Below are 22,249 nucleotides of genomic sequence, written 5' to 3' on the forward strand. Positions count from 1 at the left end.
AAAAGAGAAATACAGGTTTTTCTGTACAAAGTGACATTTAGAAAGATGTGGATCAAGAGCCCTCTGAACAACAAAGATACAAAGGGCAAAGTTAAATCAAGGGCTAAGACTGGTCTAAAAATGAACATTAACTGAAATAAGTGAAGAACTTCCCTATTTGGAAGGTTAACCTAAAGTGAAAAGTCTTTATCATAGTGTTTTTATAAACATTTTTATTAACTTTATACAGTAATCTGGCACAAGTCATGGCCAGCATTCTTGCCAAGGACAAAGGTGTGGACTTTGATAAAATACATAACTTACATTTATTTAAGGGGAATGGATATTCCTAAAGTGCCTAAGTAAAAACTTCTCTCAAAATAGATTTCCTCTTAATGTCTGGAATACCTGACCCTGAATAGTCAGGAATTCCAAGAGTATGTTTTTTCTCTTTATCCTTACTTTGTAAGAGACTGCCTTTTCAGGTACCATTTTTTCGTTTGGCATCTTTACAGGTTTAACGTACCCACAGTTACTTTTAGGATATTGACAAGTGCTTATCTAAATTAAGTTGCATTTGGTTTGTTATCTTCCTGCCTCCAAAATGACACAGCCATACCTCCCAGGACTAAGGGTGGGACAAGGATTCTCAAGGGTTCTAAAACAGGTAAAGACGGCTTCAGACAAAGCAGTAAAGCTGGCAAGGTACCAGAACGTTTATCCCTACTCACGTTAATAGTTCTTGATGGAAAAGGAAAAAAACTAAGACACAAATGGCTGGTGCACACAGCAGAATGGCAGCTGCAATTCAGCGGCACAGAGACTGACACAGCTTTGCAACTCATTGAGAACTTGAACATCTTCAAAACCAAAAACACAGCTGGGCGGTTATGGCGCACACCTTTAATCCCAGCACTCAGGAGGCAGAGGCAGGTGGATCTTTGTGAGTTCGAGGCCAGCTTGGTCTACAAGAGCTAGTACAGGACAGGCACCAAAGCTACAGAGAAACCCTGTCTCAAAGTACCAACAAAACAAAACAAAACCACCCCAAACTTCAACATATTTATGAGAATTGGTATGTTTGACTATAAGACTGATATAAAAGCAGTTTCAACGTTTAATTTTTTTTAGTCCATTTCAACTAATGTAGGAAACAAAACATTGCTCATTTTGTTGTATGGATTTATGGCTGTAATCCAAGGCAGAAGAGGGAGAACAGAACTGTTAATGAGAAGGCTTTGGTGGGAAAACCAAGATATGGTAAGTTGTTCTATTCGTTGTCCATTCTGTTCAGTCTTCCATGGTTGAGTGAGTATTCTGGATCTCAAGGATCTCAGTTCTCACCACAATGTTAGTGAAGGACTGATCTTTACTCTGGCTAGGGTCACCATTTACACAACTGTGTTCATCAAGTCTAGATAGGATAAAAATCATCATGGAACCCCAGCTATTTTTAATTTTTGGTTTTGAGACAGGGTTTCTCTGTGTAGCCCGTCTGTTCTAGAACTGCTCTGTAGACCAGGCTGATCTAAATGCTACCATGCCTGGCTTCAACTGTTTTTTTTTTTAATATAAAGATTTTTCAGTAAACAATTACCAGAAAAGGGCACTTGTTATATTTGCTAATGTATTTTTTTTTCTTCTGTGATAATGGGGACTGATCCCATGCTAGGCACAGACTAGGCTAACAACTATATTCTTAAATCCTTAGAGCAGTTGCCCAAGCTGGTCTCTAATTTGTAGCGTTCCTGTGTTTCTGGAACAGCTGGTATAGTTGCACTGCAGCTTTGATAATATACCTCCATGCTTTGCTTTGTAAGCTTAAATTTTTTTTTTTTTGAAATACAGTGTCAGTCACTATGTAGTCTTAGATGGCCTGTAACTTGATATACAGGCCAGGTAGGCCTTCAACTCAGATCTGCCTGCTAGGATTAAAGGCGTACACTACCATACCTAGTCCTAAACTTGTTTCTTGATGCTTTTAGACCAGTGGTTCTCAACCTGTGGGTTGCGATCCTTTTTGGGGGTTGAATGACCTTTTCACAGGGGTTGCCTAAGACCATCGAAAACCAGAGATATTTTCAATAAGATTCATAACAGTAGCAAAATTAGTTATGAAGTAGCAATGAAAATAACAACAACCAGCAACATGGTCGCCAACTGGCGAGCATTATTCCTTGGAAATGGGTCATCTGAGGTTAGACCATTAGATTAAAAAGCTAATAGACTACTATGCTAAACAAAGAAAAAACTCTCCTAAGTGGCAAAGTATCTCCCCAACACTAATTTCCAATCCTCCTGAGACACAGGGCTAGCAATGGTTGTCAAGGCTGATCAACAATTCTGGGCTCAAGGAATCTTTCCACCTCAGCCTTCCAAGTAGTACAGGATATGCTACCATGCCCAACTCTAGAACCCTTACTACTTAATCTAGTACCAGACTGAATAGGCTTTTAAGTTTGCCTACAGATAATAAATAGTACAAGTATCCTAACACAAGCATGCCAAACTAAATAATTTTCTACATTTTGATGACAGTAGCTATAGCTTCTTATGTGTTACTAGTCTGTGAAGGTAAAAAAGGAACATTAAAAACACAACTAAAGATTGAAGTAGCACCTATCAGATAAAGAGGAAAATGTCCCCTTCAGTTGGGTGATGCTGCTCAAAGTAACTATATCAAAGCAGCAGTGCTTTATAAAGACCCTTAGATTTATAACTTTAAGGGACATAGTTTAGTATACACCAAAGAGACTGAGTGTGATGACTTCTCTTATCCAAGTTGTCATTGGTCTCAAACAGGTTAACAGGCACATAATTCTTTAATTTAATTAAATGTCAAGGTTTTTTCTCCACTTGGGACCAAAGTCACTATGGTTAAATTTACAATTGCTTCCCTGCACCTTCCTTCTGAAAGTCTGTTACTGCAAAGGTCACTTGATTACTTACCGTTTACTTCTAACATAGAAAGAGAATTAGTATCTGAACATTCAGACTAGTTTTAACTGGTGACAAGAAGGAAGAAGCCTAAAGTTAAATATCCCAGAAATTTATTTGATGTTGGCTTGAATACATTTTATATAGAAAGGTTGGGACTGTTTGTGTTGGGTGCCCCTGGTAAATCTCATGGAGGCAATGAATCCAGACACATCAGAAATGGAAACCGAAAGCCCAATTTTAGGGCTGCTCTTTAAGATTTGCTTCTGGTCAAATCAAGCCACTCCCTTAAAAAAATGCTTGAGGTGTTAGAGCTTCTTTGTGGCTGACACAAGGAGGGTGGTTAGATTCTGGTTTGTTGAACACTTGAATACTTGGAAATAAAAATATTCAGCTTCGAAGTTTTCAATACTGGAAAACTTTCAAGTCTAGGGTTTACAGCCAGGAAGGGCAGCTTCATATTCCTTAAATCAGACTGTTTCCCACAAGGCTAATCTTCAGCTTTGGCTTCCATTTCTTCTGCGTCATCGTCTCCATCCACCTCTGCATTTTCTCTCTCAAGCCGCTCCAGCTGCCTTGCAAGCTCAGTCTCATCTGTGTCTGTGACCACTTTGGGCTGTGGAAGAAGCATAAATTCAAAATGAACTGAACAGCAGAGCAGATTGGATTTCAATAGTATTACTGGCCAGTGTTTAAAATATAACTTAAGTACTTTCATTTCTAATAATGCAGTCATACCCATGCTGACTTATCTCTGAATAAGTTCTATTAGCTGAAAATTAAAACAAAATACAAGACAAGACAGTACAGGCAAATAGTGCACACTACAGTGGAACAATACTTTCTGCCATTTTTAAAAATATTTATTTATTATGTATACAATATTCTGTCTGTGTGTATGCCTGCAGGCCAGAAGAGGGCACCAGACCTCATTACAGATGGTTGTGAGCCACCATGTGGTTGCTGGGAATTGAACTCAGGACCTTTAGAAGAGCAGGCAATGTTCTTAACCTCTGAGCCATCTCTCCAGCCCTACTTTCTGCCATTTTAATAAGATTAACTGAAAACATGAATTCAGTGATCACAAAGACCACCAATGTCCTGCTTTAAAAAAAAAAGGAGGGGCTTCAGGTTACTGATCTTTAGCATTGTGTCCAGCTTTTTGTGTAGTGGAAGTGAAGACAGGTGGCTCTTGAGCTTCAGGTTCAGTGAGTCTTACAAAAAAAGATAAGAGGAGGAGGGGCTGAGATGCTCAGAGGTGAAGAGCACTGGCTCCTCTTCCAGAGGATCTGGGTTCAAATTCCAGCATCCACATGGCAGCTCCCAACTGTCTTTAACTCCAGTCCCAGGGGATCCGACACCTTCACACCAATGCACATGAAGAAAGTTTTGTGTGTGTGTGTGTGTGTGTGTGTGTGTATGTATGTATATATGTATGATATCTGACACTGACCTCTGGCCTTTACATGTGCACCCATGGGTCAGCATACCTGGGCACACACACTAAAAAGAAAATTAAATAGGTCAAGGCTAGACTCAACTACAGGGAGCTGAAGGCAAGCCTGAACTACATGGGATCCTGTATCAAAAGCAAAAAAACCCAAAAAACAACAAAAACCCAAAAAACAACAACAAAAAACAAACCACAAAAGTATTAAGAACAAAGGAAAAAAGATGCAGATCTCACCTTCATTTGAACATTAAACACGCCTCTCTTCTCCTCAATCTTCTCTTTGATGACTGCCATAGCCTGATTGAGCACAGAGAGGCCTTCTGTTCTCTCTAGTGTCGTCGTCGTCATCACATACCTGGGCGGAGCTATCAGGTTAATCTATAGGAGAAAAACAGAAATTAAGCTATGAATATACTTACCCAGAATATTCAAAAATTGTTTTATTAATTTGCTGCATGAAGACATCATCTCAACTTGCCCCTAGTTTTAAAGATTAGTTTATTAATACAGTCTCTTAGTTTCGTTTCTCAACAAGTTGATAAAAAACACTCTAACAAATGCGATTTATGGGAGAAAGGGCTTATTTTAGCTCACAATTCAAGGCATAGTCCATCATGGTGGAAAGTCAAGGCAGTGGGAATCTGAAGCAGTTAGTCATGCTACGTCTGAATTCAGAGGACAGAAATGAATGCATGCATCCAGTTATTTAGATCCCTCTCCATTTACACAGCTGATGATTCCATTCAGAGAAAGGTGTCACCCACTGTGGGTGGGTCAGTGTACGGTAACATAATTAAGACAATCCTGCAGACATGACCAAACAAATTCTAAATCTGTCAAGCTGTAAATTAATACCAACAACAGCAACAGATCATTGACACAATGATCTAATCCAGTTCATATAAATAGTCCATTGCAATATGGAATATGAAGAATTAAAACTATTGGGTGTTTGTCATCTAACTAATGGGAGTTGGAAGGATGGCTCAGTAGTTAAGAACATATGTTACACTTGCAGAAGATCCCAGTTTGGTTCTTAGCATTTACACACTGACTGGCAACCATCTGTAACTTCAGATTTCCTAGAAGATCTGAGGCCCTCTTCTGGTCTTTGTGGGCATCAGGCATGGACATGGTACACACCTGCAGGCATAAAGTAAAAATATTTTCTCCCCCTTCTTCCTTTCTCTTTTGACAGGACTTCTCATCCAACAGCCCTAGCTGTCTTGAATTAGCTCTGTAGACCAGGCTGGCTTCAAACTCAGAGATCTGCCTGCCTCTCAAGTGCTGGGATTAAAGGCATGTGCCACCACTGTCTGGCTCTCTCCCTTTCAAGACAAGGTCTCACACCGTGTAGACTACGCTGGCCTTGAATTTAGAGATCTGTCTGCCTTTGCCTCCCAGTGCCACCATGCCAGGCAATAAAAAAAAAAAAAAAAGAAGCAAACAGCTATCTCTACACTGATGGAATCCTTCTAAGAAATCCCAAGTTAATGATTATCCAGTTAGGCAAACGTCATCAAAGTTGAATGACTGCTGTTGAGAAAATGTTACCCTCCTGAAGGTGCTGTGCATAAACATTATGAGCACTGTAACTCCTTACTGTAAAGATTTAATATTGCTGGCTCACTCATTATAGGAGCCCTTCCCCATTTTGTAGTACCAACAAAAAGCCACAGCTGTAAACAACTGCCCAGAAATATCATGAAAAGACTATATCACTCTGAGAGGGAGAAAAAAAGTTTTAAATGAGACATGACATGTTTCTGTCATTTATTTATTTACTTTTAAATTATGTGTCTCTGTTTACCACGTGTACGACATATGGTACCAGAGGTGTAATATCCACTAGGGCCAGAACACAAATCAGATCTTCTGCAAGAGCAGCAGCCCTTAACCTGAAGTAGCTCTCAATCCCCACGATACTTTTCTTTAAGGTACTGGGAATTAAACTCTGGGCACTGAATAAGCCAGGCAAGGACTTACCACTGAGCTATAATTTCCTATCCAACATGACCAGCTTTAAAAAAAATAAAAAGTCAGAAAAAAGAAAAAGATTGGATATAACTCAGTGGCCCTGGGTTCAACTGCCAGCACACAGGTCCACTACAAGGTTCTCTCTAACAAGCAGGGTGAGAGAAAATGCATAACTTACCTTGATGGGCATGGTTTCTGTAGAACAATTCAAGCCTGCTCTCAGGGCTTCTTTTACAGCATCAATTCCTTCATAACCATAGCAAGCTACTTCAATATCTAAAATTACAAAAATTCAAAAGCTGGCACCAGAAGTGACAATAAGGAAAGATAAAAGAATCAGAGAGTTGAAGTTATATCGTATAAATACAACATTAACCTCAATTAGAAATGTATTTTCACTGCTGAAAATATCTGACTGTGGTTAGGTATTGTCATATCCCTGTGATCTCAGCATAGGGAAACTGAGGCAGGAGGATTTTTACAAAGGACAATATTTTTTTTTTTGTTTTTTGAGACAGGATTTCTCTGAGAAACAGTCCTGGTTATCCTGGAACTCACTCTGTAGACCAGGCTGGCCTTGAAATCAGAGATCTGCCAGCCTCTGACTTTGAGTGCTGGAATTAAAGGCGTCACTACCGCCCGGCAAGACAAAGGTATTTATCAAACACTGAGACAACAAAATATCTAGAGCTATTTAGAAACCGTACCCCAGCCGGGCGGTGGTGGCGCACGCCTTTAATTCCAGCACTCGGGAGGCAGAGGCAGGCGGATCTGTGTTTGAGGCCAGCCCAGTCTACAAGAGCTAGTTCCAGGACAGGCTCTAGAAACTACAGGGAAACCCTGTCGTCCCCCCCTCCCCAAAAAAAAGAAACCGTACCCCACTTGGCCCAGCAATCCTTTTTACTTTATTACACTTAATTATCTTGTGTGTACAGAGGCACAGACAAGCATGTGGGTGTCAAAGAGGACAAGATGTGGGAGGAGCTCTCTTTCCACTCCATAGGTTTGAACACAGGTTGTCAGGCTTGTTGGCAAGTAGTTTACTTGTTGCATCTTCTTGTTAACCTGAGCCAGCAAATCTTTTACAACATCTAAATAGATGGATAAGTACATATTTTTGCAACTGTGTGAGATTAGTAAAATCTGTATGTTTCTCTCTCTCTCTTTTTTGGAGCTCATGACTGAAACCAGGGCCAAGCTAAATTCCTAACTCTCTGTATGTTTAAGAGGAAATGTTAACATTTGTGCATTTTTACTGGGGGCTGAACCCAGGCCTTCATGGATGCTAAGAATGTGGTCCATTCTTATATACCAGTGGTTCTTAACCTTCCTCACCCTGCAATCCTTTAATAATGTTCCACATGTTGTGGCCCCCAACCATAAAATTTTGTTACTACTTCATAACTGCAATTTTGCTGTTGTTATGAACCATAAACATCTGATATGCAGGATATTCAACCCCCCAAATGGGCCAAGACCCACAGGTTGAGAATCACTGCATGATCTTGTAAAGTAGCCAAACAGGAAGAATGTCTGAAAATATCCAGATGACTGACATAGGGTCAATACAGAGGGATAGAAAGATACCACTATCCTGTTGAAATATTTTGAATTGTATACTAAGGCAAAATGTAATTCTTTATGTTAAAGGGCTAAATTAAGGTTATCTGAACTTCCATGACTATTTTCATTTGTGCAAATATATTTTATGCTATTGTAGAAGTAATTTCTTGGGCTATGTATGAGACTGTGGTGGGGTACTTACCAAGCATGTATGAAGTCCTGGTTTGATTCTAAGAGCCAAAACAAAAGCCCAAAGCTGTCAAAAAACAAACACCCCCACCCCGGAAAAACAAACAAACAAAACCCCAGTAAACTCAAACCAAACAAAACATTAAAACTATTGTTACAAAAGAAAAACACTTAGAAAAATTTATACTTGTTGATGCAGCAACAAATATTTTTGTTAAGTCTCATTACTTAACAGCTTGTTTAGGCACATACAACAAAGTCATTTAGAAGCCACGTACCTGCTCGAATTTTGACAGCTTGTGGGGTCAAACGCCTATTGATATTGTTAATGAGTACTTCTCGTTCGTTTTCATCCAAATCTAAACTATCCAAGATAGATGGGTCTCTGAAAAACAGAAAGACAAACAAGAAATGTCAAGGTAATATTACTGATAACTGTGTAACTGAACACATGACCACAGAATAACACAAATAATAATAAAGCAAGAATTTCAGCATGGAAGTTGAATTCTTGATTTTGCACAGTTTTAACTATGTGTTAGTTTCTCTTTCAAAATGTGTAAATTAAGGATGGAAGTGTCTCACAGAACTGCTATATTAAATGAAGCAATGTAAGTACTTACTATATGGCACAGAAAACACTCAACTGATTTTCAAAACAAAACCTTGGCTAATATAAACAATTTAATACCTGTTAGTACGAATCTGACAATTCTATTATAATCAACTTAAGCATTTTCAAGTAATTATCACTCTATTTCAAGGACTTAGAATCCAGCTTAGAAAGAACAAACATTTGGGCAGCGGGACAGGAAGGAATTACTGCCAGTTAGTGGGGTTAGAAACCAGCATGTCATCTGATCCTCCCAAGTGTCCAAGACTTGGATCAGGAAAGGGTTTAGCTAAACTAACACTGGCATGTCAACTGAACAAATGGGAAAGAGAAAGAATAACTTTTTAAAAGAGATCCAGGCAGTGGTGGTGCATGCCTTTAATCCCCCCTCCAAAGGTAGCCAAAAGAACAATAGACACAAACAGAGGCATAATGTTACAAAAAGTTATAATATGCAAAAAGGACTAACATGAGCAAGGATCCAAGCTAATGACATGGGGTTTCAATGAAAAGAGATAGAAGCTGCATGAAGGACCTTTTCTTTAGCTTGCACAAAATAACAAGACATATTCACAGAGATATCTACACTGTCATACGATGACAAAGACAAACACAGACTTTTACAATCAATAAGCACACAAAGCTGTTGACTTCATCAATAAGCAGGAGCATGCAAATCAATTATGGCAAAAAGAAAGAAAATCTGATGTATACCAAATGATGGTGAAGAGGAAGGAAAACAGCAGTATCTACCTACAGTTGCTAGGGGAATATAAATTATAGAACCAATGAGGAGTGTAATTTGGCAAAGCTCTACTACTGGCAAGAAAGTTATCGAAAATGGTATCTCACAGAGTTTCTATGTCAGATAACAAAGTCAGGAAAGAAAAAGTTATAGACAGAGAGAAAAACAGGTTTGGAAACAGAGCCAAATACATTAGAGTTTAAGAAGAAATACAGTAGGACCATGGTGAAAGAACAGAATATATGAACGATAGGTTTTTAAAGGCAAAACAAATCTAGTGAGAAAGGTCCATTGTGAGGCCACATAGGAGGTAAGTTAATGTGATGGAACAAAGGGTTCAAGCAACTGCAGTAAGCAAGAGGCCGTACTATTTTGGGTAAGATGCCCACATTGGTCCTGAAATCATCCAATGTCTAGGAAATTTACAAGGAAGTGTGAGATGAAGCCAAGTAAATATGGCATATAAAAACTATATATACTTGACCACATCACAGGTCTTTTACATTGAAATATTTTTATAGATAATTTGACAAGGACCTATGGGTGCTAGGTAATCAGACTGTGTGTTAATACTTAGCAGGAAAGACATAGAGGCAGAATCAAGGTTTTCTTACGAGACTGCATGCTTAAAGGCATCATAAGCACCATATCCAGGCTTCTTGTACTTGTCATCAAAGACCCAGGCAGTCCTCTGGAACAGGCTTTCCAGCTGCTCGTCCTTGGTATATTCTAGTACCTCAGCAACATGGCGAAGAATGCTGTAAACCTAGACATACAATGAAGAACTCAGGAATTTGAAAATTAGAGAGCTACAAAGAAGAGGCATTGTCATACTTTAGTAGATGTAATCACTTCAATAATTCCTGAACAGAAACACCTCTAATTGCAAGTTCTTTCTCCATGAAGAAATATTCACCACTTTCATAATAATTAACTGAAGTGGGTATAATAAGTAGAAGTATGATACAACTTGGGGTATTCAAACAAATTAACATATTTGGATTTGTTTCACTTGCAACAAGGAACTTAGTATCTTTCGTTGCTAAGAGAACTCCTGCACAGATCAAGTATATTCAAAACTATACTATTTTAAGGAGAAAACTGTTATGAGTGCATAGAATTGAGATTTTAACATTTAGTTTACTATTATCATTTAATAATTATCCTTCCATTTACTTACCCAACAAACTCCCTGAAAAATACAAATTCAGAGAAAAATATCTAAGAAGTTATTTCATGAGCTAGTAAGATGGCTCAGTGAATGGATAAAGGTGCTTACTGTTAGGAGGGATGACCCAAGTACAATCCTTAGAACCCACATGGTAGGAGGAGAGACTCGGTCCCCGCAAGTGTCCTCTTACCTCTAACACACACACACACACACACACACACACACACACACACACACACACACACCAAAACAAACAAATGTAACAAAAAAGTCGTTTCATATTTCACACAAAAAGTGACTAAGAAAGGGTTCTAAACTGGTTGTTTCATTTTATCAGCTTGGGAACATACTCTTGTTTAGGCTGTTTTATGAGATTTAGGGTTGCTATATTTATATTGCACAGAGTAAGCTGAAGCAAAACTCCTGTCTTATCTTCCCATGCAGGAAGGGCTATAGGTACACATCACTGTACAAGGCAAGTAATGACAGTGTCCTAGAGAGACCAGAAATATGCAAATTTCCCAAAGCAATGCTTTAACAACACAACAGGACCACAGTGACACCTTTATTTCTTTGACAGTGTAAAGAATCAAACCCAGGGCCTTCTCCATCCTAGGTAAATGCTCTTACCTCTCAACTACAATCCTAGCCTCTCTTTTTGAGACAGGGTGGTCCTGCATAGTCAAACTGACCATAAACTCCTATGCTGATTTCAAGTGTTGGGAATAAAAGTATGTACCACCATGCCTGACTTGAAATTCTGCATTTCTAATATGTAGCCAACTAGTGCCAAAGGTGTTAGTTCTGAATGACAAGTCTTAATGAAAAGAGGTTTTACTTTTTTTTTTTAAAATACACTTATTTCACATGCTTTAGATGTATAAACACTTAAAATGAAAGGAGAGATTTGGATCATGGTCTGATGGACTTGGAATCATTATTATTTGCTTTACTGGGTTTCTTAGATTCTTTTCTGTTGGTGGGATAAAATATCCTAACAAAGGCAATATAAGGGAAAAAGGGTTTATTTGGCTTAAAATAGCAGGTTACACTTCAGGCAGGGAAGCCAGAGGTCTGAGAAAATTGGTCACATCAGCAGTCAACAGTAGAGAGCATGAATCAGTGCATACATGCTAGTGCTTAGCTAGATCCCTCTACTTCATACAGCCAGAATCCCGTGGTCAGGAAATGGTACCATTTTATTTTATTTTGAGGATAGGAATGCACACAGCAGAAAAGAACAAAACACTAATAAAAGGCCAAGCAACCAGTAACATCATTAAAGACTGGGTAGCAGGAGTACTACTGGTCTTGCAGAAGACATAGGTTCAATTCCAGCAGCCACACAGTGACTCAAAATCATCTATGAATGCAGTTCCAGAGGATCTGATGCCCACTTCTGACCTGGAGAACCACATACAGACACAGTGCCCACATACACATGCAGGCAAAACACTCATACATTAAATAAACCTTAACAAAGAGAATCAACTCACGGTTTTGGATTTTGTGAATTTGTCTTCACATTTGATTGCTTCCTCTGGAGACACTCTTCTTTTTGACAAATCAATATATCCTGTATGAAAATATTTAAAAGTCTTATTTGAAGTATAAGCATATGATTAGAAACAAGTTTATAAGCAAAGTATCTGAATGAGAAGCTTATAATTATCCCTACTAAAATCATATTGACACAGTACTGATGTAAGATAAGAAATTTAGATAAAATTTCAGAAATATTTTTAACAAGATAGTTCTATATTCTTTATTATTTTGGAAAGAATTAATAATTTGCAATTTAATTGAAAGTTAACTTAAATGCCTCTTCTTAAGCATACAGACAGTTGAGAATTGCTATGATTTGATTAAGAGGCTACTGTCAAATCAGGTGCAGTGACATATGCCTGTTAATTCTAAAACTGAAGTGGTGCAGGTAGAAGAGAGAAGGTTTAAAGCCAAGTCAGCACAAGAAACCCTTCCTCAAAACCACACTAAAGAAACCAGAGAGGTGATCTTCAATAAAAATAGCATTGCCATCTTCTGTGTGATCTTTATATTCAGATGGCAGGACCAAAAGCACCCTTAAAATCCATAAAACAATCTGCATAGTAGATTCTCTTTCCCAGAGATCCTGGCCTTTTAACCTGATGGAACTAGAACTCAAGAAAGATGACAGATTTTTGTCACAAATATCCAGACCACGGACACCCACAATCCTATGCCTGGTTAGAACAAGGTCATGAGACCACAATACAAAATCCACACACAAAATTTCTTTTACCTTTTAATTCTCTGATCGTATTTCCCAAAGAACTTAAATCTTTATTTACACCGAAGAAGTCCAAATTACCAATTTTTCTTCTCACAGATTATTTTTTAATGTTTTAATCTGAGCAACCGCAGCAAAAAAGTTATCAAAATTTACTTTTATGCTTTCTTCTAAAAATGCTAGTTTCAATTTTGATGTATATCTATGATTTTAGGTTCTTTTTTCTTTTTACTGAAGGTTATTTTTTAAAGGAGCATTTATGAATCATGCTTCATATCTTTTAGCATATGAACAATCGATTTTCTCAGCATTATTTTTAAAATGACATATTTATTTTTATGTGCATCGGTGTTTTGCCTGCATATACGTCTGTGTAAGGGTGTTGGATGCCCTGGAGGTAAAGCCACAGAAAGTTGTAAGCTGCCACGTGGGTGCTGGCAATCAAACCCAGGTTCTCCAAAAGAATAGCCAGTGCTGAGCTATCTCTCCAGCTCCAGCATTATTTTTAAAAAGACAATGTTCCTACCATTCAGTTGCTTTAACATTGTTGATAATTGGGTAGAAATAACAGTACACATAATTTTGAGCATTAAAATAAATTGCCTGCTTTTGTTTTTAATAATAAAAAGAGGTCTCACAATATAGTCCAGGCAGTCTTGATCTCAGAGCCATCTGCCTGCCTCCATCTGACCATGCTTTACCACCCCCTATACACGGACACCCCTGCCTCACTCTTCTCTGGTGCTGGGGTTCAAACCCAAAGCATTACATTCTAGGCAAGGCTCTTCCATTGACGTATACTCCCAGACGCTCTCATTTTCTCTTTGATTTAAAAACCTAATCATTTTAGGCCTTTAATTTTTCTAACATAAACAACAATATTTATAAAATGTTATTTTATACATTTTATCCTCTCAAGATAAAATGATAATGATTCAAACATTCAAAGTTTCACTACAATCAGAACATATGATTTCAACTTTCTTAAAATGTAATCAAAGCAAAAAAATTTACTCAAAGCTCTATTATGTATGGTCCAACTTATTATTTTAGTGAATATGACATGCACATCTGAAACATTCTATTTTTTTGTAGGTGTAGTTGATCAATGTTTGTAATGAATTCCTTTCTGATATGGCTCTTAAATTAACTAGTCAAAGGTTATCTAAACCTCTAACTACTTCACCGACTTTAAATTTTTATTTCACATCACTAATCTCTATTGAGCACATATACACTGATGGCTATTTGTAGTCTCTCTCTCTCCCCCCCTCCCTCTCCCTCCCTCTCCCTGACACTCAGCTCCCAAATACACAGCTCTCATCTATCAATAGCCTTTGGATGAGTCTTATTTTTATTTTCAATGGTTGTTTCAAGAATTACAATATATGTCCTGTTTATTGTCAGCATCATCCCAATGCACGTACAATGTAAACACCATACATATTTAGTATCTCACGTCTTGGCCTTTGTGTTTTAGTTATCAAATACATTACATTTAAGAGAAATACGTTTACACTGTCTTGCATTTTCTTCGCCTCTCTATTGCACCCTATAGCTAAATGTGCACTAGTTCCCCACTATCTTTGAGGGATATATTTTAAGACTTACCGTTATGTTTAAAACTATGAGGCCAGGCAGTGGGGGTACATCCCTTAATCCTAGCACTCAGGAGGCAGAGGCAGGCGGATCTCTGTGAGTTCAAGGCTAGCCTGGTCTACAAGAGCTAGTTCCAGGACAGGCTAAACAACAAAAAACCTGTGGACAGTACCAGTTCCTATTGGCAGAGTCATGCGCCACACAATGACACGTTGGTCACTGAAAGACTACCTACATGAAGGTAATCTTACAAGATTTAAGTTGTAAGAACACTATGATGTTTGTATCAATGACATCAATTAAAACTTGTCTCCGAACATATTCCTCCTTGGGGCATCTGTTATTTTGAGAACGGCCTTGGTAATAGTTCAGGCTGCCATTAAATTCAGGATACTTTTGCCTCAGCTTCCTGGCTACTGGAAAAACAGGGTTGTGTCAATAATGTTTAGGGGTGGGGGCAAGCATAATACAATGATATTTAAAAGTTGGCTGGATCTTATAGTTGGGAGACCACCTATAAGTTGGTCTACATAAGAAAGTTCCAGGGGGCTGGAGAGATGGCTCAGAGGTTAAGAGCACTGACTGTTCTTCCAGAGGTCCTGAGTTCAATTCCCAGCAACCACATGGTGGCTCACAGCCATCTTTAATGAGATCTGGTGCCCTCTTCTGGCATGCAAGCATACATGGAAGGAATGTTGTATACATAATAAATAAATAAAAAAAAAAAAAAAAAAAAGAAAGAAAGTTCCAGGCCAACCAGGGTAACACAGAGCAACTTAGTGAGATCCTATTAAAAAAATTATGGTACTATGTTATTTTGCTTAGAACTTAGGGCCTATATGCTTGGCAAGTGTTCTACCACTGAACTACAATCCCAACCCCCATATTTCTGTCTGAAGTGATATAAGACTATATATTTTATTAACATATTTATACCTACTAAGCATAGTAAAAAAATTTGTAAAACAGAACAATTTTAGTAATATGATATAACAGAAGTATGTAAATTTATTCTTTTTTAAGATAATTACTAGTGTTTTGGAATTGTGGGTAACCAAAATAGTACAAATCAAAATTCCAATAATACTATATTTACTGTATTTTTTCCTCCCATATCTTTTCTTAGGGTACCAGAGTTCAAACCCAGGATTTCTATTTCATGTTAGCTACTCTCAGTTGAGACAGGGTCTTTATTACACTGTCAAGTACTCTGGAGTGTTACTGTCTTCTGATTAGCTGGAACCATAGGGATATACCAATGAATCTAGCTTCAGGATGCTTCCCTACCCCTCATTTTTTATTTCTTTCGTAGCCTTGGCTGTCCTGGAATGTGCTCCGTAGACCAGACTGGTCTCAAACTCAACTCAGAGATCTGCCGGCTCTGCCAAGCGCTGGCATTAAAGTCATGTGCCATTACCACTCGGCCCATCCCTTGTTAAACCATTAGATTCCTAAAGATTGCCCCAAGTTGGCCACCGATTCATTCCTGAGACAAATCACCAAGGTCTAGCAGTCAAAATTCATTATTTGGTTAGCTTTATCAATTCATCCTATCATAGACTTGCCCCCCTTTTCTCCATAAAAACTTACTCCTACTGAAACACCTGCTGTATGTCTTTGTCCTATCCAGAGGTGGCAGTCCCCTCAACCCCTCAATAAATGTCCTTCATGCTGAGATCTTGTCTGGGTGTGTTTGTTCTGAGCTGACTTCTCTGAGGGGCCTCCCCTTACAAATACTGATGAGTTAGCTAGGTTTCTTTTTGGTTATAATGAGTTAATTACCAAAATCCTCATAAATATTGAAAAGCTTCAAGTTATTTGGCCACAAAACTATCTCTGGAATGTACTTATTAGACTACTACTACTATTACAGTAAAAGGTTTTTGCTTAGCTAGTTAATTGGTATCCTTTAAATTTTTTTTTTACTTAAAGCTTTAGACAAATGAGTATTGTGGATATGCAGATATGGGTATGTTTATATGTATGCATGCGTGTATACCATGTACGACACGTTAGTCAAGGCTATATCTTGGGCATGTTTATTCAGGAGTTTTCAGTTTGATTCTTGAGATAGGTCTCAGTAAGGTCAGCTAGCTGGTCACAAATCCCCAGATTTTCTATCTCCCCAGGTTTGGGATTACTAGCCCGTGCCTCCAAACCTGGCTTTTCTGTTTGAGTTCTGGAATTCTCCAGCTTGCGTATCAAGCAAGCACTTAATTGACTGGCTATCTTCCCAACCCCTAAATGCTTCTTCAACAACTTTGTATGTAAAATAACTTTAGTAGTTTAATGACTGTATGTGTAAAAATATAAAATTTTAAGTAAGTTTTTATACAGGCAACTTATGTGGTTTTAGAATTTATATTTCTCAGATATTTTTTTCTCACTTACCTTTTTCTTTATCCACTCTAATGACAACTACACATTCATTTCTGCCAATGCGGATCAGTTTGTTTATAGAACGGATACGTCTCCTGGATAATTCGCTAAGAAGAATCATGCCTTCAATGTTATTGTATTCCAACAAGCTGACATAAGCTCCCATTTCAGCAATGGATCTTACATTCACCATCACTACATCTTCCACCTCAGGGAATCTGTGTTGATAAAATCTACAACTTAGACCCGGCATTCTGCAATTAAAACAAATAAACAAATATATAAAAAAGGGTTGCACTAGGGTAAAAATAATCAATTTCGTAGATCCCAACAACAAAAGAACACAACAACAGAACATAGGCACTCGTCTCCTCATCCCCCTAAACGCCAGAAGATGGACAGATACCCAGAACCAAGCTTTAGCTCTCATTTGCTCCATAGTTTTGTAGCACTTAGGCAATCACTTTTAGAAAAACCATAAAAAATAATGACTATCTATAAAGTGCCGCGAGACCTAAGGATTAAAGGAACATGTCAAGAGTAAAACACTATTTTAACATTACCTCTTAAGTAGGGCATGGTGGTGCACACCTGTAACCCCAAAGCTCCAGAGGATGACAAGTTTGAAGACAGCCTGGGCTATATAGCTAGATGTTATCTCAAAACAAAAACTCCAAAATACGGTAAATCATCACCCAATATTTTAAGAACTATCAAGGAACAGGAAGGATCACTATAACACAACTTTAACATTACTAATTACTCTTTCTCCAAGCTGGCTCAGATGGCAGATGCTACCACAGCATACAAAGGGAAGACTACTCCTTAACCAATATGGCAAACGTTACAGCCAATCCTTTTTGTGATGCTGCGGATGAGTTAAGTTTCTATTTACACACGAAGCAAATCCTTTCTTACTTGCCACTCATGAGCTAGTCTATTATATTATCACTGTAGCCAAAATTACAGTATTATAACCTAAAAATTTAGGGGCTAGAGAGATGGCTCAGTGGTTGAAAACATTGCTCTTCCAGCAAATGCAGATTCGGTTTCTGGCACCCACAGGACAGCTCATAACCATCCACAGTTCAAAGGGATCGGATGCCTTCTTCTGGCCTCTGTGGGCACTGCAAGCACACAGTGCACAGATAAACAAGCAGGCACAACACCCATAAAATAAAAAATGACTTCATTTTCTCGCCTGGCAGTGTTGGCACACACCTTTAATCCCAGCACTCGAGTGGCAGAGATAGGTGGAACACTGAGTTCCAGGAGAACCCCTGTCTCTGAGGGGAAAAAATCATTTATTTCCCTTTAAAAGAAATTTAATTCACAAGTAATTTAATTTAGCCATTGTAATTTCTAACTTGTATTATTCTCCAACAGTCTGAGACACTAGGGTCTTGCCTATGCTAGGGAAGTACTTCACCACCAAGGTCTACCCCAGTCCTATTTTTATTTTGTTAACAAATATTCCTAATCTTGAGAAGTGCTTTATAAATCTCCACAATTCAAGTGTCCTTTAACATCCATCTATTAAAGATACTTATAATTATTCTCTTTGATCCACCCAGTTTCCAGCACCATCTCTTTAGTGACCCATATGCTGAAAACCATCCTAGTTAGCACTACACTTTAAAAAGGAAGTCCTCAAGCTTTAATTGCAGCTGAGGACCTTTACGCTTTCCTATTAACCATAACCTACTTACTGTGTTAGGGCCCAGAAGACTGATAGTAAACAGCACCTAAAGGCCCAAGGAAATAATTGTGAAATCTTAGTAACTTACTTTCTTGTTGATTGGGAATAATTTGACTTAAGAATTAGATACTCAGTCATGTGTAATGTCACATGACTTTAAATCCAGCACCTGGAAGGCAGAGGCAGGCAGATTTCTGAGCTTGAAACCAGCTTGGTCTACAGAGTGAGTTCCAGGACAGCCAGGGCTACCCAGAAAAAACCTGTTTCAAAAAACCCAGCCAGTCAACCACCCAACCAACTCTACACCCAGCATATGGTATTAGATACTCTACATCCAGCATATGGAACAACAAAGTTCTGTCCTAGTATGGTTTGAAAACTACTCCCCGACATGCATATATTTCTACTACCTACTTAGAAAATGTGTGTGGGACTCACACATCTGTTTCTATCAGGCAGGACTATTATTACACGATCCACCTACTGCCTATCTCTTTGAGTACCACTTTCTCTCTAGTTCTCCCCATTTGTAGATAAGATGGAGGTGCAGGCTGAGCAACTAGCTCCTTTATATACTGATATGTAATAAAAGTCAAGATTTGAGCCTATTAAATTTTGAACCAGTCTGTGCTCTGAATATCTGGACACATAAAGAAGTATCACCACTAGAAACATCTAACATGAACTTTGAAAACATATATCATGAATTAGGCCAAACTATTAGGACAGAACCAATAGTACTGTTTAAACAACAGTAACATGTGGCAGACTCATTTCTGGGGCAGCTGAACAAAGCAGGGATTTAATAAACAAAAGAAATGCAACACTCAGCTAGAATTACTCATTTGGAAACAGTTTTTAAACAGTGTTTCTCTTAAGAGTAGGGGCGAAAATATTTTCAAATACTTGTATATAGAAAACTTGAAAATTAAATAGACTTTCAATAAATAAATGTGGAACAATGCTAGGAGATTTAACAGCTGTTAATCATATTTATTTGGCAAATTTCTCCAAAGGGGAAAGGTGATGCTTTGGCTTAATCTGCTGGTTAAAGCAACAGGGTAAAAAGGACACAGGAGGGAGATACAGCTACTTCTTTTAGAAGGCACAAATCCCCCCCATATAACACTGCTAATGGTATGCTACTTACAGCAGAAAGAAGTAGCTTGAATTTACAAAGGAATTCTTTTCACATTGACCGACTTACTAAATCTTTATAAAATGCTAGTAACTTTTTTAAAAACAATTTTTAAAAAGCCCATACTTATTCTGTCAATGAAACAGAAATCAAATTTATTCAGTCCTTTCCATGATTTTCAATGTATTCCTTTTCATTTTGCAATTTAACTTGATGAAACAATTTTCTGGGTAGTCACTAAGTACTAAATAACAAGGACACAAAACTTCTTCCCCAGGGAATTAAGTACTGTGGGACAACAAAGTAGGAGGACTACAAGGTGCTATGAAAAAGCAGAGAACAGAAATAGCAAATGACCTCAAGCTAAATAATACACAAGTATTAAAAAAACAGGAATCAAACCCCAAGACTTTTTTCTCTTTGGTTTTTTGAGACAGGGTTCCTTGTGTTGAGTCCTGGCTCTCCTGGAACTCGAATTATAGACCAGGCTGGTCTTGAACTCACAAAGATCCACCTGTCGCTGGCATTAAAAGAGTGTGCCACCACACTCAAAACCCCAAGTCTTTTAACACTAAGTCTGATGTGTTTTTTATCCACAAAGTCTCAATATATCACAATGTGACAATATTGTTAAGTGTTTTCCCCTACTACTTTTGGACAGCGTTTCACTGTGTAGCTCTGGCTGGCCTCAAGCTCAGAGCAATGGTGTCTGCATTAGGAGTGCTGGTTTTAAAAGATGTGTGCACCATGACATCCCTCAAACTCAAAACACCACTTCTGCCTCTAGAGTAGCTGGGATTATAGGCACACACCACCGCACAGGCTGTTATGTTGTTCTGAGGCAAAACAACAACAAAACAAACCCCTCAACTTTCAAAAGATATTATCCAAATTCGAAGCTAATTTCAAACACCTTATATTATCAGTATCGCGCCCCTGTTAACAGTAGGCACGACTCTAGAACCAGTATATTGTTACATTATCATGTCACCAGAGTGGATACAGGAAACAAACATTCCAAAATAAAAAGTGTACTGTGTTGGGAAAAGACCAGTTCAGCTCTCAAGTTTACCAGCACACCTACACCTTCTGAGAATCGGTGCCTGCCATCTGGCGTCATAAGCACTGAAAAAAGACATTAAAATTCCATGTAACTGACGTTTCTGAGGGACTGTCGAGTTCCCCTCCCCCCAAACTTAATGAGAAAAATCAAGGCTTCTCGGATGCGCCCTTTCTTCAAGAAATACTACTTTATTCCTAATGAAAACTGAAGCATACTTAATTTGGGAGTTTATTAAAGAGCCCCAAGAGTGTGAACACTCATTTAACTCGTAAATTTTCCTTAATATTAGGCTTTCAGCTCCCATAATTAAACAGACCCCAGTTCTATTCTCGCAGTAGCCAAAGCAGGACAAATGAACCCCCTAAAAAACAGCATGATTTTCAATCCCAGGGTTGACTTCACTCTACTGAAATACACAACAAAAGCGAAAACTTAAGCCCTTCAACTTCAGGGGTCACATTACGGACTATCTTGGACCTGCTTTTTTCCTTAAACACGATGGTCTACCCTACTGGTTCTTCGCGAACACTTCAGTCTCCACCGAGTCAGAGGAAAGTTCTGGTTGTATACTGGGGGGAGAGGGAAAGAAAAGAGCCCGGTAAAAGCAAAGCGCCCGATCGCCCGAGCCAGGGTGGGGTGTCGGGGCGTTCTCCGGAGGCCTCCCCACCACAAGGTGTCTTTTCTTGCAGGAGGCTGTAAGATCTAGATGGCCACGTTCCTTGACGGTGGTTCTTCCGCCCGCACAACCACGTTTCTGGCTCACAGGACCCGACACCCGACTGGCGAGAAGATCCAGCGAACAAGCCGCGGGCGGGGGCGACGGCGTCCAGACACTTCCCGCGCAAGGACGGGAAGAGGGGCCCGGGGCCTAGCCTGGCTCGACCCCTCTGTCACTGCACAGAACTAAAGTGGGTTCCTGGGGAAAGCGGGCTGCGGGGCCAGTCACCTGAAGCGTATGTGTGACTCCCGAACTGAGGTTCCACGCCGAGCTCCTTAATGGCAACGAGTAGACTCGGTACAGCAGGACCGGACGCCGAAACTCCTCAGCGTGCGTCTCGCTCAACCCAGCGCGCATGCGGGCCCACCTCTCACTGCGCAAGCGCCGACGGAAAAGGCCCTTCGTTACAGCTAACCATAGAGTCTTGGTCCTCCTAGTGTGAGCGGTGTGAACCACAGGACTATCTGAAAAGTCCGTTTCCTCGGCACTTGGTAGATTTTGCGGAGGGAACGTGGCGAGGTTTGAAGAAGAGGTCGGATTCTGTTTCTTGCTCCAGAATGATTACGTTAAGTTTTAGTCAACCAAGAGATGGCGCTGTGGCGAAAGATGGGAAGCCGAGGAAGAGGAGGGTCGCGTGATCTTCGGATCCATTACTCAGAACATGCTGCAATCTTTACCGGCGTCCTGCCGGAGGGAGGGGCGGTGGAGCGACCCGGAATTCCGGGCTGTGCGCGCCTCCACATCCGGGCACTCCTCA

General features: G+C 39.2%; 1 protein-coding gene across 1 annotated transcript; it reads right to left on the minus strand.

Annotated features, from left to right (window-relative positions):
- Positions 1-3,012: 3,012 nt before the first annotated feature.
- Eif2s1 (eukaryotic translation initiation factor 2 subunit alpha) lies at positions 3,013-21,879 on the minus strand. The gene is made up of 8 exons (XM_038336214.1): positions 21,721-21,879; positions 16,887-17,128; positions 12,124-12,203; positions 10,071-10,222; positions 8,377-8,483; positions 6,525-6,622; positions 4,604-4,747; positions 3,013-3,532 (listed from the first exon to the last, which is right to left on the minus strand). The coding sequence occupies exons 2-8, from the start codon at positions 17,125-17,127 to the stop codon at positions 3,407-3,409; spliced, it is 948 nt and encodes a 315-aa protein (XP_038192142.1). The 5' UTR covers position 17,128; positions 21,721-21,879; the 3' UTR covers positions 3,013-3,406.
- Positions 21,880-22,249: the final 370 nt, after the last annotated feature.

The sequence above is a fragment of the Arvicola amphibius genome, chromosome 7 (assembly GCF_903992535.2).
Source record: "Arvicola amphibius chromosome 7, mArvAmp1.2, whole genome shotgun sequence".
Lineage (NCBI taxonomy): Eukaryota > Metazoa > Chordata > Mammalia > Rodentia > Cricetidae > Arvicola > Arvicola amphibius.

Bases quoted from the DNA above. Each gene is read 5' to 3' on its own strand.
- Eif2s1 (XM_038336214.1), bottom strand. From the start codon at position 17,127: ATGCCGGGTCTAAGTTGTAGATTTTATCAACACAGATTCCCTGAGGTG. The intron at 12,204-16,886 runs GTAAGTGAGAAA...ATTTTCATACAG, and splicing joins TAGAGTGGATAAAGAAAAAG to GATATATTGATTTGTCAAAA. The intron at 6,623-8,376 runs GTACGTGGCTTC...TTGTAATTTTAG, and splicing joins AGCTGTCAAAATTCGAGCAG to ATATTGAAGTAGCTTGCTAT.